The sequence below is a fragment of the Mesoplodon densirostris genome, chromosome 15, assembly GCF_025265405.1.
Source record: "Mesoplodon densirostris isolate mMesDen1 chromosome 15, mMesDen1 primary haplotype, whole genome shotgun sequence".
Classification (NCBI taxonomy): domain Eukaryota; kingdom Metazoa; phylum Chordata; class Mammalia; order Artiodactyla; family Ziphiidae; genus Mesoplodon; species Mesoplodon densirostris.
In genome coordinates, this window is record NC_082675.1 from 8,312,258 (window position 1) to 8,326,875 (window position 14,618).

The following is a 14,618-nucleotide window of genomic DNA, read 5'->3' on the forward strand; positions in this document are numbered from 1 at the left end:
AAACATTCATATAATAAAAATATGAACATCACATGTGGTACCAACACCACTTTAAATATATGAGACGATTTTAGGTGGTATATGGACCAACATTAAAAAATTTTTTTTGATTTAATTTATCATTGCATAGGAAAAGCTATAACCAGCACACTAAACTCATGATTTCCTGGATATTATTACCCGGGATAAGGCTAAAAGTTTTAACACTAAGTCAACTTAAAGAAAAGTATGAAATAAACAAAGTTTACATGGTATATAGATAGGGCCAGATTATAAAAATGGTAGGCAAACGAGTGAAGTTTGGGGAAATATAGAAGAAATCATAAAATGTAAAAGATAATTTTTGGCCCAGAATGGCATCGCCAGCATAATTTGCTCGCTTGGGGCCCCAGACCTGACGCCGAATGGCTTTGGGCTGTTTCTGAGGAGATGGGTTGTTCTTTCAATGAACATTACAGTTTGTCAGGCCCTGTTCTAGGCTCTTCAAGGAACGAAACTTAACTGCCCCCCCACTCCCTCAGGGCACTTCATTGCTCTGGTGAGGATGGACAGACACACTCAGACCTAAGTATTAGGCATAGGCTTCCAAGGTGACAATATCAATGGAAAAAGCTAACCTGAGCAGGGACACGGGAGTCAGGAGTTCCAGGTTGGGGAATTGAGAAACAGAATGGCTCCTCGAGATGCCTCACTGAGGTGACATTTGTGCAGGACAGTGGAAACCAGATGGCAGAGGACATTTCACACCATTGTAAAACTTTGCCTTTTACTCTGAGCGAGAAGGGAGCCACTTGAGGGTTTTGAGCCGAGGAGTTGAATGAGCGTGTAAAGAACGTGACCCAAGCCTCAAAGAAGAGTCTCCTAAGCCATTTGGACCAGGCAGCTTCATGGACAGAGTTTCTCACTTCTTGAGGTGGCAGTGTGGGAAGGAGCCATGCGATTTTGGTATGTGATTCCAGCGGTTTTGAAAAAAATCCCAACACTGTTATTTTTTAGTTTCCAGCCACAGCTGTGTGTGGTGAGGACAGACAGGGCAGTCTGTGAAGCCAGGCTGCAGGTATCAGCAAGGGTTCTGCACCTGCAGGCCTGACCCTCAAAGGGTAGAGAATACGACTGGTATTTCTTGGGGTTAAAAACTTGCCACCACTGCTCGGCTCCAGGAGCGGTGAAACTGTAAGTGCCTGAAAATAGACCTGTTTCAACAGGCCAGCTTCCCTCATGCCAACCGAGCTATAGTGCTTGGGAGGAAGCACAGAAATTCATGAAGCAGCTCTTTTTTTTTTTTTTTTTTTTTGCGGTACGCGGGCCTCTCACTGTTGTGGCCTCTCCCCGTTGCGGAGCACAGGCTCCAGACGCGCAGGCTCAGTGGCCATGGCTCACGGGCCCAGCCGCTCCGCGGCGTGCGGGATCTTCCCGGACCGGGGCACGAACCCGTGTCCCCTGCATCGGCAGGCGGACTCTCAACCACTGCGCCACCAGGGAAGCCCCATGAAGCAGCTCTTGAAAGTTAAGTTTGCATAACCAAGGTGGTAAAGAGAGAGCTGAGGGGACCAGCGCTCCTGTCGGTGGAAGCCTTACCTTCAGCGCCATTACTTTTGCTTCTAACCACAGCCTGAAGCCACAACAGATTTCCCCTAACTACGGGTTTGGCCAACACTGGTTGATGAACGTGAAAACAGGGTGGGGCCCTGGGGGAGTGAAGTTCCTTTTCAGGTCAGAATCTTTAAGCCCTCTTTTTGTCTGAGGAGCCGGCTCTTTCCCCTTGGCCACCTCAGCCCTTGGACAACCTTTGAAACAACCCTTCTTCCATAAGAAGCTCCAGTGTGGGTAGATGCTTCCAGAAAACAGACAATTCCAAAGTCATTCTCCACTGGATTTTGAAATCCACTATGCTGTTTTTTTCATTTCCTAAGGTACAGCTTCATATTCCCAGTTATATTTGTACAAGCAGAACAAAATTAAAATAACTACACCACGTGACCCAGCAATTCCACTCCTAAATATATACCCCAAAGAATTGAAAACAGATAGCCACACAAATACTTAACATGAAAGTTCATAGCAGCATTATTCATAATAGCCAAAATGTGGAAATAACCTAAATGTCCATCAGTTGATGAATGGATAAACAAAATGTAGCATATCCACACCATGGAATATTATACAGCCATAAAAGGAACAAAGTACTGATACATGCTACAACATGGATGAACCTTGAAAACAAGCTAAGTGAAAAAGCCAGTTACCAAAGGTTGCATATTGTATGAGTCCACGTATATGAAATGTACAGAATAGGCAAATCTATGGAAACAGAAAGCGGATTAGTGGTTGCCAGGGGGCTAGGGGGAGGCACAGAGTTTCTTTTTAGGGGCTGAAAATGTTCTGGAAGTAGATAGAGGTGATGCTTTCATTGGAGGCAGTGGAATACTAAATGCCACTGAATCATGCTTTTTTTTTTTTTTTTTTGCGGTACGCGGGCCTCTCACTGTTGTGGCCTCTCCCGTTGCGGAGCACAGGCTCTAGACATGCAGGCTCAGCGGCCATGGCTCACGGGCCCAGCTGCTCCGTGGCATGTGGGATCTTCCCGGACCGGGGCACGAACCCGTGTCCCCTGCATCGGCAGGAGGACTCTCAACCACTGCGCCACCAGGGAAGCCCTGAATCATGCATTTTAAAATAGTTTAATGTTCTGAAAATTTCACCTCAACTTTTAGAAATGCAAAAAATAACCCACTCACCCCCAACAACAAAAAAACTGTGCATTCCCTGAATATGATTTATGTAATACTTGGTGGTTGGGGGGGCGGTCCCCACATACACAGGGCTGGGAGGAAGCTGGCAGGGAATGAGGCATTTGTATGTCGCACATGACCGTGAGTCAAGAAGGGCCCATTTAGGAGGAATAGGATGAGTTGGCCTTTGAGGTGGTGGGGAGATCTCCATCCCCCGCCTCTAGCTCCCAGTCTTGGTTTAGATTGAGAGTCACAGGAAAGGGTTTGAGGGCCAGCTGACCACAGAGTGCTGAAGAGTTGGAACAATGTTCTCCTTTTTATTTATTGATTTATTTATTTATTTTTGGCTATGTTGGGTCTTTGTTGTCGTGCGCGGGCTTCTCATTGTGGTGGCTTCTCTTGTTGCAGAGCACGAGCTCTAGGCACGCGGACATCAGTAGTTGCAGCACGTGGGCTCAGTAGTTGTGGCACACGGGCTTAGTTGCTCCGTGGCACATGAGATCTTCCCGGACCAGGGATCGAACCCGTGTACCCTGCATTGGCAGGCGGATTCTTAACCGCTGTGCCACCAGGGAAGTCCTACCCAACAATTCTTGATGTAGCCTGGCAGCTTGGAAAATGTGAGAGGGGTCATCAAAACCTGTTCTTGCTGTTTCTTGAATTGAAACTTTGCTAGGGTTGAGAAGTCCCCTAGGGCTACTTCTTTGTGCCTAAGTAAATGGATGTTTGGGTTGTGTCCCCTTAGACCTCTTCTGTGACATAAGGTAGCCCAGGACCTGGGTGTGAGTGAGAGGACATAGTTTAGCATCAGTTAGATCCCTGGGAGTCACCCCCACCCCCCAGGTATGAGAGGAAAATGAAAGGAGTCCAGGAGCCGCCCCCACCTGTCTCGGGTCTTCCTGCTTTGTTTTCTCTGGTAGAGGGTCCTCAGCTGTTTGAGGACTAGAAGTACAGCCAGGCTGGGGTCCCAGGGATACCAGAAATCTCTGACCCCTAGCCTCCTCATGGGAACTTAGAAAAGCAGAACCTTCCATGGTTTTGGTTCAGTGGACTGTTCCTCGCCCCAGCCCCAATGTTAGTTTCAGTGCTTCTTGGTGTTTCTAGGGGTGGTTGGGAGTTGGGGAGGAGGGGGAGGAAGATGGATTTCTAAATTCCCAGTGTAACCATTCACCCCCTTCTCTATCCTACAGTGTTTGAACTGGTCAACCAAGGGTGAGTGTCCCCATTCCCAGCAGGTGTGATGTTTGAAGCTTCTTGAGCTGCGGAGCTGAGTGAGGTGGTGAGAGAGGGCAAAGGCCAGCGTGTCTGGTTTGCTTTTCATGCATGTATCGACTTTTCAGGCCTGTGATGGAAGTGCCCACCCTCAAACCACTCTCTGAAGACCAGGCCCGTTTCTATTTCCAGGATCTGATCAAAGGCATCGAGTACTGTAAGTGGGGCCTGTGGGAGGACCTTCACCCAGGGGGTGCTTAGCATTCCCAAGTAGTGGATGGAAGGTGGAGGGTTTCTTATTTCCCTCCCGGAGCACAGGGAGGTGTGTGGGAAAAAGAACTGTCTGAGCTGCAGAGAGACCTGCTGGGGCCATGCCCCCTGCGAGCAGAAACCCTTCTTCCTGCCACACAGAAAAATTAAGAGCAATAGTGTCAGTGACTGTTTATCCAGCACTTTCTATGTGTCCCAGGCACTGTTAAGTGCCTTGCGTCTTCCCTTATTCCCAACAACCCTGGGATCCTGTTAATCTCCTGGAACCTTAGCTCCTCATCTGTAAAATGGGAATAAAATATCTCTTTCCAGGTCTGCAGTCAGCCAGGACATCAGTAGTTCTGACTGGCAGGGTGTCCTTTCTGCTTCCGGTTGTTAAACATGTTGACTCATACCCTTTGCCTGTTACATAAGATTGTTGTGAGATTGAAATGGGGTGAATGGGAAGCACTTAACACAGGGCAAGGCCTCAGACTGGGCATTCAGCAAAGTCAGCTGCTGCTCCTATTACCAATATCTCATCATCATCATCTTCATCATCATCACCCCAGAAATGCAGTTGGGTCTTCCAAACCATAGGACTGTCCTCTCCCGTGAGCTGACATCCAGGCAGGAACAGTTAGCCAAGTCCTCAGTCCTGTTGTGCTTCACACTTCAAATTGACCCGCTCCAGTCATTGTTGGTTTGGTGTTCAGGTTGAGTGGTGGCATTAGTAAATGAAAAGATGTTTGCCACGAGTCTTGAGGCTTCTAGCTGGGAGCCAAGCTCAACAAAAACTCTCCATGCACCCATGACTTAGACTGCAGCAGGCAGTTACCAATTGCTGTCGGCAGTCCGTGTTTCGCTCCTCACTTTGGAGGATGGGACAACTTCCTTAGAGATTCTCCCCTTATCTTTCAGAGCTGTGGGTATTCAGCAGGTTTGAGAGGGGAAGGCTGGGAAGGGCCTGGGACCCTGGGAGAACAGAGAGGTTCCCGCCTGTGTCTCTGGGCTGTGTGGGCCACATGGAGCTCCTCACGTGGTTTTCCTGTCCCCCTCTCTCCCATCCCGCCCCCAGTACACTACCAGAAGATCATCCACCGGGACATCAAACCTTCCAACCTGCTGGTTGGAGAAGATGGGCACGTCAAGATTGCGGACTTTGGCGTGAGCAACGAGTTCAAGGGCAGCGACGCCCTCCTCTCTAACACCGTGGGCACTCCCGCCTTCATGGCGCCCGAGTCGCTCTCGGAGACCCGGAAGATCTTCTCTGGGAAGGTAGGTTTGGCCCTGCCTGCAGTGAGGAGTTCTGCCTGTGTTATGGTCCTTTCAGCTGTAAGTGACAAAAACCCAACTCACTGGCTTAAACAGTGAATCCATTGGACCATGTGAATGAGGAGCGAGGTGCGTTTGTTTTCAGGCTTGGCTAGATACAGGGATTCAAAGACGAATCCATCTCTCCATCTCCTAGCTCTGTTTTCCTTTTTTTAAAAAAAATTTTGTCTGCACCACGTGGCACACGGGATCTTACTTCCCCGGCCAGGGATGAACCTGTGCCCCCTGCAGTGGAAGTGTGGAGTCTTAACCACTGGACCACCAGGGAAGTCCCCTCAGCTCTGTTTTCCTGAATTGGTTTCCTCCCCAGGTGGATGGTCATCAGCAGCTCCAGACTACTTTCTACCAGTTTACCAGCCTCAATAGAAAGAGCATTTTTTTTAATGAAGAGCTCCAGTGAAAATCCTGGGGTTGGCTCTGATTGGCTCAGTTTGGGTCATGTGCCCATCCTTGAACCAATCACTGTGCCTGGGGGAAGTGTTGCTTTCATTGGCCAGGCCTGAGTCATGTGCCCACCCAGAGGCATGGGGTTTGGGGAGCAGGAATAGCCCCATCCAAACTCCCATGGACTGAGCAGTCAAGAACAGGTGGTTCCCCAAAGAAAAGCTGAAGGATTGGTTGCTGGACAGGTGAAAGCATTAGGCACCCTTTACTGCCCCTTGGCCCCTCACACGGAGCTCTTTGTCTTGCAGGCACTGGATGTTTGGGCCATGGGTGTGACGCTGTACTGCTTTGTGTTTGGCCAGGTAACAGGGTGGGGTGTCCTGTATCCTGGGTGTTGTGGGTTGCCCCCTTGGATTAATAGTTATCTCTCCTTGCAGGGAGATAGAACTTATTCACTTAAAAAGTTATTTCATTTTATTTGCACAGTTAGATCTGGATATGAAAAAAGATGCCTTCCCAAATATACATAGCTGTATATGATAGTCATATGTGTGAAAAAACGAGCTGTTAAAACAGAAGGATCGGCAGAGGCTCTAGAGGTTGTAAATACAGTAGTTGATGAATTTAGGGCAAGGACAGCAAATGTGCCACCTCTACCCTCTCCTAAACTGCAGATAGGCGTCACTAATCAATAACTGCACTCTTTCTTCCTGAGCCTGGTACTGCTTTGATGTTCTTCTCAACAGTGTTCCTAGAAGCTGTTGTTGGAGGAATAGAATTGGAATGGAAGTTAAAACCCGTGTGGCATTATTGATTTAGGGAATGCTGTTTTGTCTTCTTTCTGTTGTTTTTCTTTTGTTGTTTTTATATAACTGACATTTAGGGGCTTCTATTTTAAACTCTGAAGTTCAGATTGATTATGTGAGCAATAAAAGTGAGGATTATTCCTTTTCATGAGCTTGTACTCCTATTGAGGAAAGCTTAAGACACTAGTCCCATGAGGAAGTAAAGGAGTTTATAATCTCCTCCCCCCACCCAACATTTGATGAGAAAATTTTCAATCATATAGCCAAGTTGTTAAGAATTGTACCTCCTTACATATGCTTCAGAGTGCAGTCATTAGCTAGAGCTCACTATTGGTGGTTTTCATTTTTTTCTTTGGGGGTAAAATTTACATATCATGGAACATACAGATCTTAAGTGTACTATTTAATGTTCTGTCAAATTGATACACCTGTGCAATCCAAACCCTTATCTCGTTACTGCTCTTAATGAAATCATTTTCCTCGGACAGGAGTGGACCAGGTCACTTTCTGTGACCTCTTCCAACCTTCTGAGCACCCGACATAAAGGTTTATTTTTCCAGCACAATCCCTGAGCTCCTCCTGGGTCAGGCCCTCCACCAGGTGAAAGCATCAACTTGTCACCCCGGGGTGGTGCATGAACGGGCTTCAACGTCAGCCCGGTTTAGGCTTTGTGCTTCCCAGGACACGGCACCTCTCTGAGCTTCTGTTTTTTTCTCTTCTGTAAAATGAGAATAATATTTACTATTTTTTATGGCTTCTGAGAGGATCAACAGAAATAATACAAGCATTCATTAATTCAGCAGGTATTTATCAAGCCCCTAGTTCGTGCCAGGGATGTTCCTGGGCACTGGGTGTCTGCAGTGAGCAAGACAGACAAAAATCTCTGTTCTCCTGGAGCTGACGTTCCAGTGCAGGAGTTAAACAGTGAACAAATACTTTTTCTTTTTTTTTTTTAACATCTTTGTTGGAGTATAATTGCTTTACAATGGTGTGTTAGTTTCTGCTTTATAACAAAGTGAGTCAGCTATACATATACATATATCCCCATATCTCTTTCTTCTTGCGTCTCCCTCCCTCCCACCCTCTCTTTCTTTTTTTTTGGCCGCACCATGTGATATGCGGATCTTAGTTCCCCAACCAGGGATTGAACCTGTGTCCCCTGCAGTGGAAGCGCAGAATTCTAACCACTGGACCGCCAGGGAAGTCCCCAAATACATATGTAATATAATGTCAGGGGGAGGTGCTATGATGAGAAATCACATGGAGGTGGAGGGGGTGTCTGTTTTAGACAGGAGCTCCGGAAGGCCCCCCTGAGCGGGTGAGCTTTGATCAGACACCTGAAGGATGGGAGAAAACAAGCCACGCAGATGTTGGTGGGAAGAACATTCCGGGCAGAGGTAACAGCCAAATGAAATGTTGGTGCTGAGAAACCTCAGTACAGGGCCTGGTCCAGGCTAAGCCCTCACAAATCACAGCTGCTGCTGCTTTGTCTTTTGTATTGTTCTTTGTATTATTATTATTGTTCAACTGGCAGGTGGGTGAAAAGAGTGTTTGCTTTTGTATAAGTTGGTAAGTTAAAGCACAGCTACAGAGGAAAGCCAGTGTGGTTAGGAAGGCTCCAGCCCTTCTGGAAAGACAGTCCCGGTCCTTTTAGATCTTTGGGGAATGGGATCTGATTTTTCCCTGGATTGGGCCACTGGGCTGTTTCTTTCTCTGCTGCAGCCCATGTGGAATGCTGCCTGCCCTTGCAGGACAGATGTGCCAGCCACTGATGGCCACCCTGTCCCTGACCTTTCTTCGCAGTGCCCATTCATGGATGAGCGGATCATGTGTTTACACAGTAAGATCAAGAGTCAGGCCCTGGAATTTCCAGATCAGTGAGTATTGTCCGTCTACCCCAAGTTGCCTTTCTCTCCGAGCCTTTGGTGACGTCCTCCACCCCTGATGTATCTCCCATCCCCAGGCCTGACATAGCCGAGGACTTGAAGGACCTGATCACCCGCATGTTGGACAAGAACCCCGAGTCGAGGATCGTGGTACCTGAGGTCAAGGTACCCGGGGGGGCTGCTGCTGCCCCTTGGGGCGTGTGCTGGAGGCTCGGCCTGTGTCCTCTGCTTGGAATTGTCTGGCTCAACCCTGCCTCGGTCAGGCCCCACGCGCCTCTGTTTACAGCACTGCGTCCTTCTTGGCACCACTGCCCTCCCATGTCCTGGGGCCTCTGGGGTGCTGGGGGCTTGTGGGGGAGGATATGGGACTCGTGTTCACTGTGTTTGTGGAAGTGGGATCCGCTGCCAGCTGAGGAGCTGGCGCTGGCTCCAATTGACTTGGGCTGATGGCATCCACCCTCCCTAGACCGGACCAGACCAGGTTTCTGTGTGCTCCAGTGTGTGGCTGCTGCTGAAATCCTGGGGTCTTTTCTTAGACCCTGCCTGTCCCTTTGAGAAAGTACAGTTGGGGTGGGAGGAAGTTAGTGAGCAATTTGACCCCCCACCTCTGACCCCAGCCTGCTGAATTCCACTCTGTTGCAGAAAGCACTGTTAGAAGAGATCCCTATCCACCCCCTACAACCCTGCCAATGCCACGTGCACACACATAGATCTTTAAGAAATCTAGAGATTTGCTTCAGGAGCTGCTAGGCACCTCAGCTAACTAGCAGTTGAAGAGGGGGCAGCCCAGAAGGTTACAGATAAGGGCTTGGACCCCAGGGGCAGGTGGTTGGGGGCAGACCTCTGCCTGGGTCCTCTCCTGATTGTATCCTCCTCCCTGTGCCACCCCATGCCTCTGTTTCCCTTTCTGTGAAATGGGGAGGATGCTGCCTGCTCTGAGCTGAGCCTTCCAGGCATCAGGGAGAGTTGCTGAGGAGTGATGGCCGCTCCTCAGACAGCCGTGCAACGCAGACGGCGAATTGCAGGCACTTGTGCCGAGGCCTGGGGCCAGATGGAGAATCCAGCCCGGCTCGCGTTCTGGCCTCGTAGCTTCCTCCCATTCTCTGCCCTTTGTCTGTTTCACATTTCCTCCCACCTCGCTCACCGCCCAGCCTCTGCCTGGCTTGCCTGCTTTCTTGCATGCCTGACCTCAGGCCACCGCCTCTCCCCTCCCGCGTCCCCTCCCGCGTCCCCTCCCCAGCTCCGCTCATAGGCAGGGTTCCTGGGAGCCAGTTGTGCCCGCCCCTCACCCCTCCTGTCATTCGTTGAAGCTGCACCCCTGGGTCACGAGGCACGGGGCGGAGCCGCTGCCATCGGAGGATGAGAACTGCACGCTGGTCGAGGTGACAGAAGAGGAGGTGGAGAATTCGGTCAAACACATACCCAGCCTGGCAACCGTGGTAAGGTGGGGCGAACCACTGCCTGAGAGCAGGGACAGAGAGCCCGCGGCAGGCCGGCGAGGATGAGCTGGGACGTGGGCGGGCGACTGAGAAGGAGACGTTGGGCCTGAACGTCAGGGGACGGCCGGGTCTGCCCCTCACCTACAGCGACCAGCCTCTGGGCCTTGGTCACACGTCAGGCCAGGTGGCCCCTGCGTCTTCTAGTGTGAGCTCTGTCTACGGCCGGGGCCGAGGTTACTGTAGACAGGCATAGCCCCTCTCTAAGGATTGTACTGCCCCCTCTGGAACTCCTGCTTTCAGAGCGTGTCAGGGGAGCAGGAGGGGAAAGACCAGGGCAGGTGCCCAGGGTGGCAGCTGGAGCCGAGGTCTCCAAGACGGGCTCCCCACTGGCTGGGTCTTCAGTCCCCAGAGCAGACGACTGAGCTCGTCTCATCTCTGCCCTGTGGGCAGCTGCTGGGGCTAGAGGCAGGGCCCCCACTTCCCGTGCCTCAGAAAGCTCTTCCCGACTCCTGGGACCCCGTTTATGGCCTTACATTAGGGTCCTGACCCAGTAAGAAGGAGCTAGAATTGGAGTCCTCAGGCCTAACCTCGAAGACTCAGGGAATCACCCACTTGCTAAGCCTCTGCCCAGAGGGTGTGTGGCTCCACGAGGGAGACCAGGACCCTCAGGGCCCTGGGGCCCAGGCCGCAGTCCTAGGGGCAGAGTCCGGTGGGCTGCCCCACCGTGGCCACCTCGGGAGTCCCGGGTGTGTTTGGCCAGCGCCAGCCCCAGCAGGCAGGCAGGGCCCTGGGCTCTGGGAGCGGGGGCTCTGCCGTGTCCAGCCTCGAGTGACCACCCCTTTAGGAGCCCCCAGTGCTGGCTCCTTCGCTCCCAGCTTTGCACCTCACCCTCTGCTTCCCCACATACTTTCTCTCTGCCTCCAAAACCTGAGCCCCCGGGTGGGGCATCCATTCACATCTTCCTCCTCCTCCCCAGCCAGGGGCCTCTGCGTGGTCTTCGCTGTTGAACACTCACCCATACACACCCCCTCCTTCTCATCCACCCGCTCGCTGCACCCACGTCTCAAGCCTGCTGTGGGGAAGGCAGCGGACGTCGGGCTCCCAGCGTCCGCCCTGGGTTATTCTGTTCCTGGTTGTGGGTATTCTTGGGAGAAGGCGTCTGACCCTAGAGGTCTGAAATAGGCATTGATTATTCAGGAAACACTTCTTGAACACTGAGTGGTTTCCCCAGGCCTGTGTTGGGAGCAGGGGATACAGAGATGAATACAACAAACATGGCGCCTGCAGACGCTGGGCAAAGAACCAACAAATAAATTATGCAAGTAACAGAGGGGTGCGAGGGGTACGCCTAAGAGGGGAATGCAGCCCAGGTGATGGGTTGGAGGAGGCCTCTTGGAAGATGCACGCTGAGAGGATGGCGGGGTGTTAATCAGGCCGAGAGAGGGTAAAGGGCAAGGGCATTCCTGGAAAAGGGAACAGCAAATGCAGTGATCCTCTGGTGGGATCATGTCCATGAGAAACCTCAAGAAAGCCAGGGTGGCTGAAGCGGGGCAAAGAAGGGAGGGTGGCGTGAAGCTGGACGGGAGGTGGGGCCAGACCACACAAGTCCTGAGGCCACAGCAGAGGTTTAAGTCTTGGTCCCAAGAGGTTTGATTCAGGGGAGCGGCACGATCAGTTTTAGCCTTGGGAAGGTCCCACGTGGAGAATGGACTGTGGGGGGCAGGGAGGAAGTGAGGGCTTCAGCAGCTGTCTGAGAAGGAGGGGCTGGAGCGGGGAGGCCCAGGCCCCCTCCTGGCACCCAGGGTGTGCTGGGCACGGGGTTACAGAGGTGAACAAGGGACAGTGCCAGCTCTCATGGGGCTCCTGGCCTCATAAGGAAGATGGGTCTGGAAAGAAAGAATCACCCTCCTGTGCCATCACACGGTGACAGGCCAGCGGGGAGAGGAGCAGGAGTGGGAGGCGCCACAGGGCAGGAGCCCATTTTGCTGGGTCCTGAGGACTGGCAAGGCCAGTCTCACCGGGGGGATGGTGCCTGCAAAGGCTCAGAGGAAACAGGCCCGTGTGTTCCAGGAACCACAGAGCTCGGGCCTTGGCAAGGGAGGGACCTTGAGTGCTTGCCAAGGGGCACAGCCTTCATTCTCTAGCTCAGCGTTTCTCTTTTCTTTCTTTCTTTTTTTTTAAATTGAGGTAGAATTCATGTAACATGAAATTAACCACTTAAAGTGAACAATACAGTGGCATGTAGTACATTTACAATATTGTGCAACCATCACCTCTGTAGTTCTGAAACATTTTCATCATCCCGAAAGAAACCCCGTACCTGTTAGCACTCACTCTCTGTTCTCCCCTCCCCCCAGCCCCTGGCATCCATTAGTCTGTTTTCTGTCTCTATAGATTTGCCTATTCTGGACATTTCATATAAATGGAGTCATACAGTATGTGATTTTTTGTGTTTGGTTTCTTTCACTCAGCATAATGTTTTCAAGGTTCATCTACATTGCAGCCAGTCATTCCTTTTTAGGGCTGAAAAGTATTCCATTGTATGGCTAGAGCACATTTTGTTTATCCATTCATCAGCTGATGGACATTTGGGTGTTTCCACCTTTTAGTGTTTTTTTAAACACTTTTTTTTCCCCTTTTAGCAGCAAACCCTTTAAAAATAAAATCCACAGGCTCAGTCAATACATGAAACAGCTTGAGGCATCATGCTCTGCTTGGAAGGAGGCCAGACCCTTACAGGGTGTTGAGGCCACTTCCTTGAAAATTCCTTCATGAAATACAGCAGCCAAAAGCAACACTATGAACCTTCCATGACTCCCTGGCTGGTAACAGGATAAGTTCCAAACTCCTATGGGTGAGAGATACCAAGTCAGGGAGTAAGGGAATCAGATCTGGTTTTCAGAAAGGATGGGCTGAAGGGAAGACTGGAAGGCAAAGGAGGGAAGCTGAGCAGTGGCTGAGGGACGTGATGGAGGGATACTACCTTTTCCCCAAAGATCCCCTCCTCTGGCAGGTGTTTCCCAGCCAAGCTGCGGACCCAGTCTGTCTTAGGGTGGATGGGGTGGGGGACACCAAAGTGTTCCCCCTCACGACAGTGGACATGCCAGCTCCCAGTGCCTCTCAGACTTAAAAGGACTTTCGGGACCTCTGACCTCTCTTGCCCTCACACCACACCAGCCCGTGGACTGGCCACCCTCAGTGTCCTGGGATGTTTCCTCAGTTCCTTTAGACTGGGACAGATATTTCTCATCGGCAGCTAAAATGCAGCCCCCTGAGAAACTGGTACCATTTTGTATTGCTAGTGGGACTGTAAAAAACTGCGTAGCCACTGTAGAAAACAGTCTGGCAGCCCCTAAAAATGTTAAACATAGAGTTACCAAATGATCCAAGAATTCCACTCCTAGGTGTACACCCAAGAGAAACGAAAACATTTTGTGTGGAAAGTGTCCACACAAAAACTTGTACACAAATTGTTCATAGCAGCATTAGTCACAATAGCCCCGAAGTGGAAACAGTCCAAAGGATGAATGAATAAACAAAATGTGGCATATACACACAAAGGATTATTACCAGGCCATAAAAAGGAATAAAGCAATGATTCGTGCTGCAGCGTGGATGGACCTTGAAAACATTACTCCGAGTGAAAGAAGCCAGACCCCAAAGGGCACGTACTGAATGATTCCATTTGTATGAAATGAGAATAGACAAACCCATAGAGACAGAAAGTGGATTGGTGGTTGCCAGGGGCTGGAGGGGAGGAGGAATGGGGACTGACTGCTAATGGGTACGGGGTGATGTAAATGTTCTGAAATTAGACAGTAGTGATGTGAATATGCTAAAAACCGTTGAATTGTACACTTTAAAATGGAGAATTTTTTGCTGTGTGAATTACATTTCAGTTAAAAGTGCAGTGACTCCCATCCGCCTCCCAGGATTATACCTGGGAAGCAATAGTTGGTTACTTGTTGGGTTGGTTGTAGATGGCTTCCACCAAAAATAAAGGCCTGGCCTTGAAGATGAGACAGGTTGATGGGCCAGGAGGGCATGTCCAGTGATGGCTTAGGTGAGACAGATGGTACCAGGGGTACTGGGCGGACAATACAGGCCAGCTCTCCTGGAGTACAGGGTCCCCTGGCAGTTGAGTAGGCCAAGACTAGCTTATGCCAGGCCTTGAATGTCAGACTGAGGAGTTTAGACCTTATCTTGTTGGCAGCCAGGGAGCCGTGGAGATTTGAGGAGCAGGCCAGTGAGACTTGGTGATGGCTTTGGCTGCTGGATCCCTGGTGGGTGTCTCTCAAAGGGCTGCCATCAGCCACAAGCCCTGGGAGCTGGCAGGCGGCGGGGGTGGGCTGTGGGGAGAAAGGAAGAGGTAGATGGGACTGGTGGAGTGGCACGAGGGAGGATGCTGCCTGGAATCTCCCCCAGGTGGCTGAGCCTCCTCTTCTTTCCTCCAGATCCTGGTGAAGACCATGATACGAAAACGCTCCTTCGGGAACCCGTTTGAGGGCAGCCGGCGGGAGGAGCGCTCGCTGTCAGCGCCTGGAAACCTGCTCTTGTGAGTGTCCACCTGCCTTC

The 14,618-nt window shown here is 50.8% G+C and overlaps 1 protein-coding gene across 4 annotated transcripts in view; it reads left to right on the plus strand.

Moving 5' to 3' along the window:
• CAMKK2 (calcium/calmodulin dependent protein kinase kinase 2) overlaps window positions 1–14,618 on the plus strand; it is a 57,016-nt gene that overhangs the window by 28,406 nt on the left and 13,992 nt on the right. For all 4 annotated transcript variants that reach the window (XM_060118195.1, XM_060118192.1, XM_060118193.1 and 1 more), the window contains 8 exons: window positions 3,923–3,944; window positions 4,073–4,161; window positions 5,272–5,471; window positions 6,221–6,274; window positions 8,522–8,595; window positions 8,682–8,769; window positions 9,915–10,043; window positions 14,498–14,598. In XM_060118195.1, the coding sequence (XP_059974178.1) occupies window positions 3,923–3,944; window positions 4,073–4,161; window positions 5,272–5,471; window positions 6,221–6,274; window positions 8,522–8,595; window positions 8,682–8,769; window positions 9,915–10,043; window positions 14,498–14,598 (757 nt within the window). The remainder of the gene's footprint in view (window positions 1–3,922; window positions 3,945–4,072; window positions 4,162–5,271; window positions 5,472–6,220; window positions 6,275–8,521; window positions 8,596–8,681; window positions 8,770–9,914; window positions 10,044–14,497; window positions 14,599–14,618) is intronic.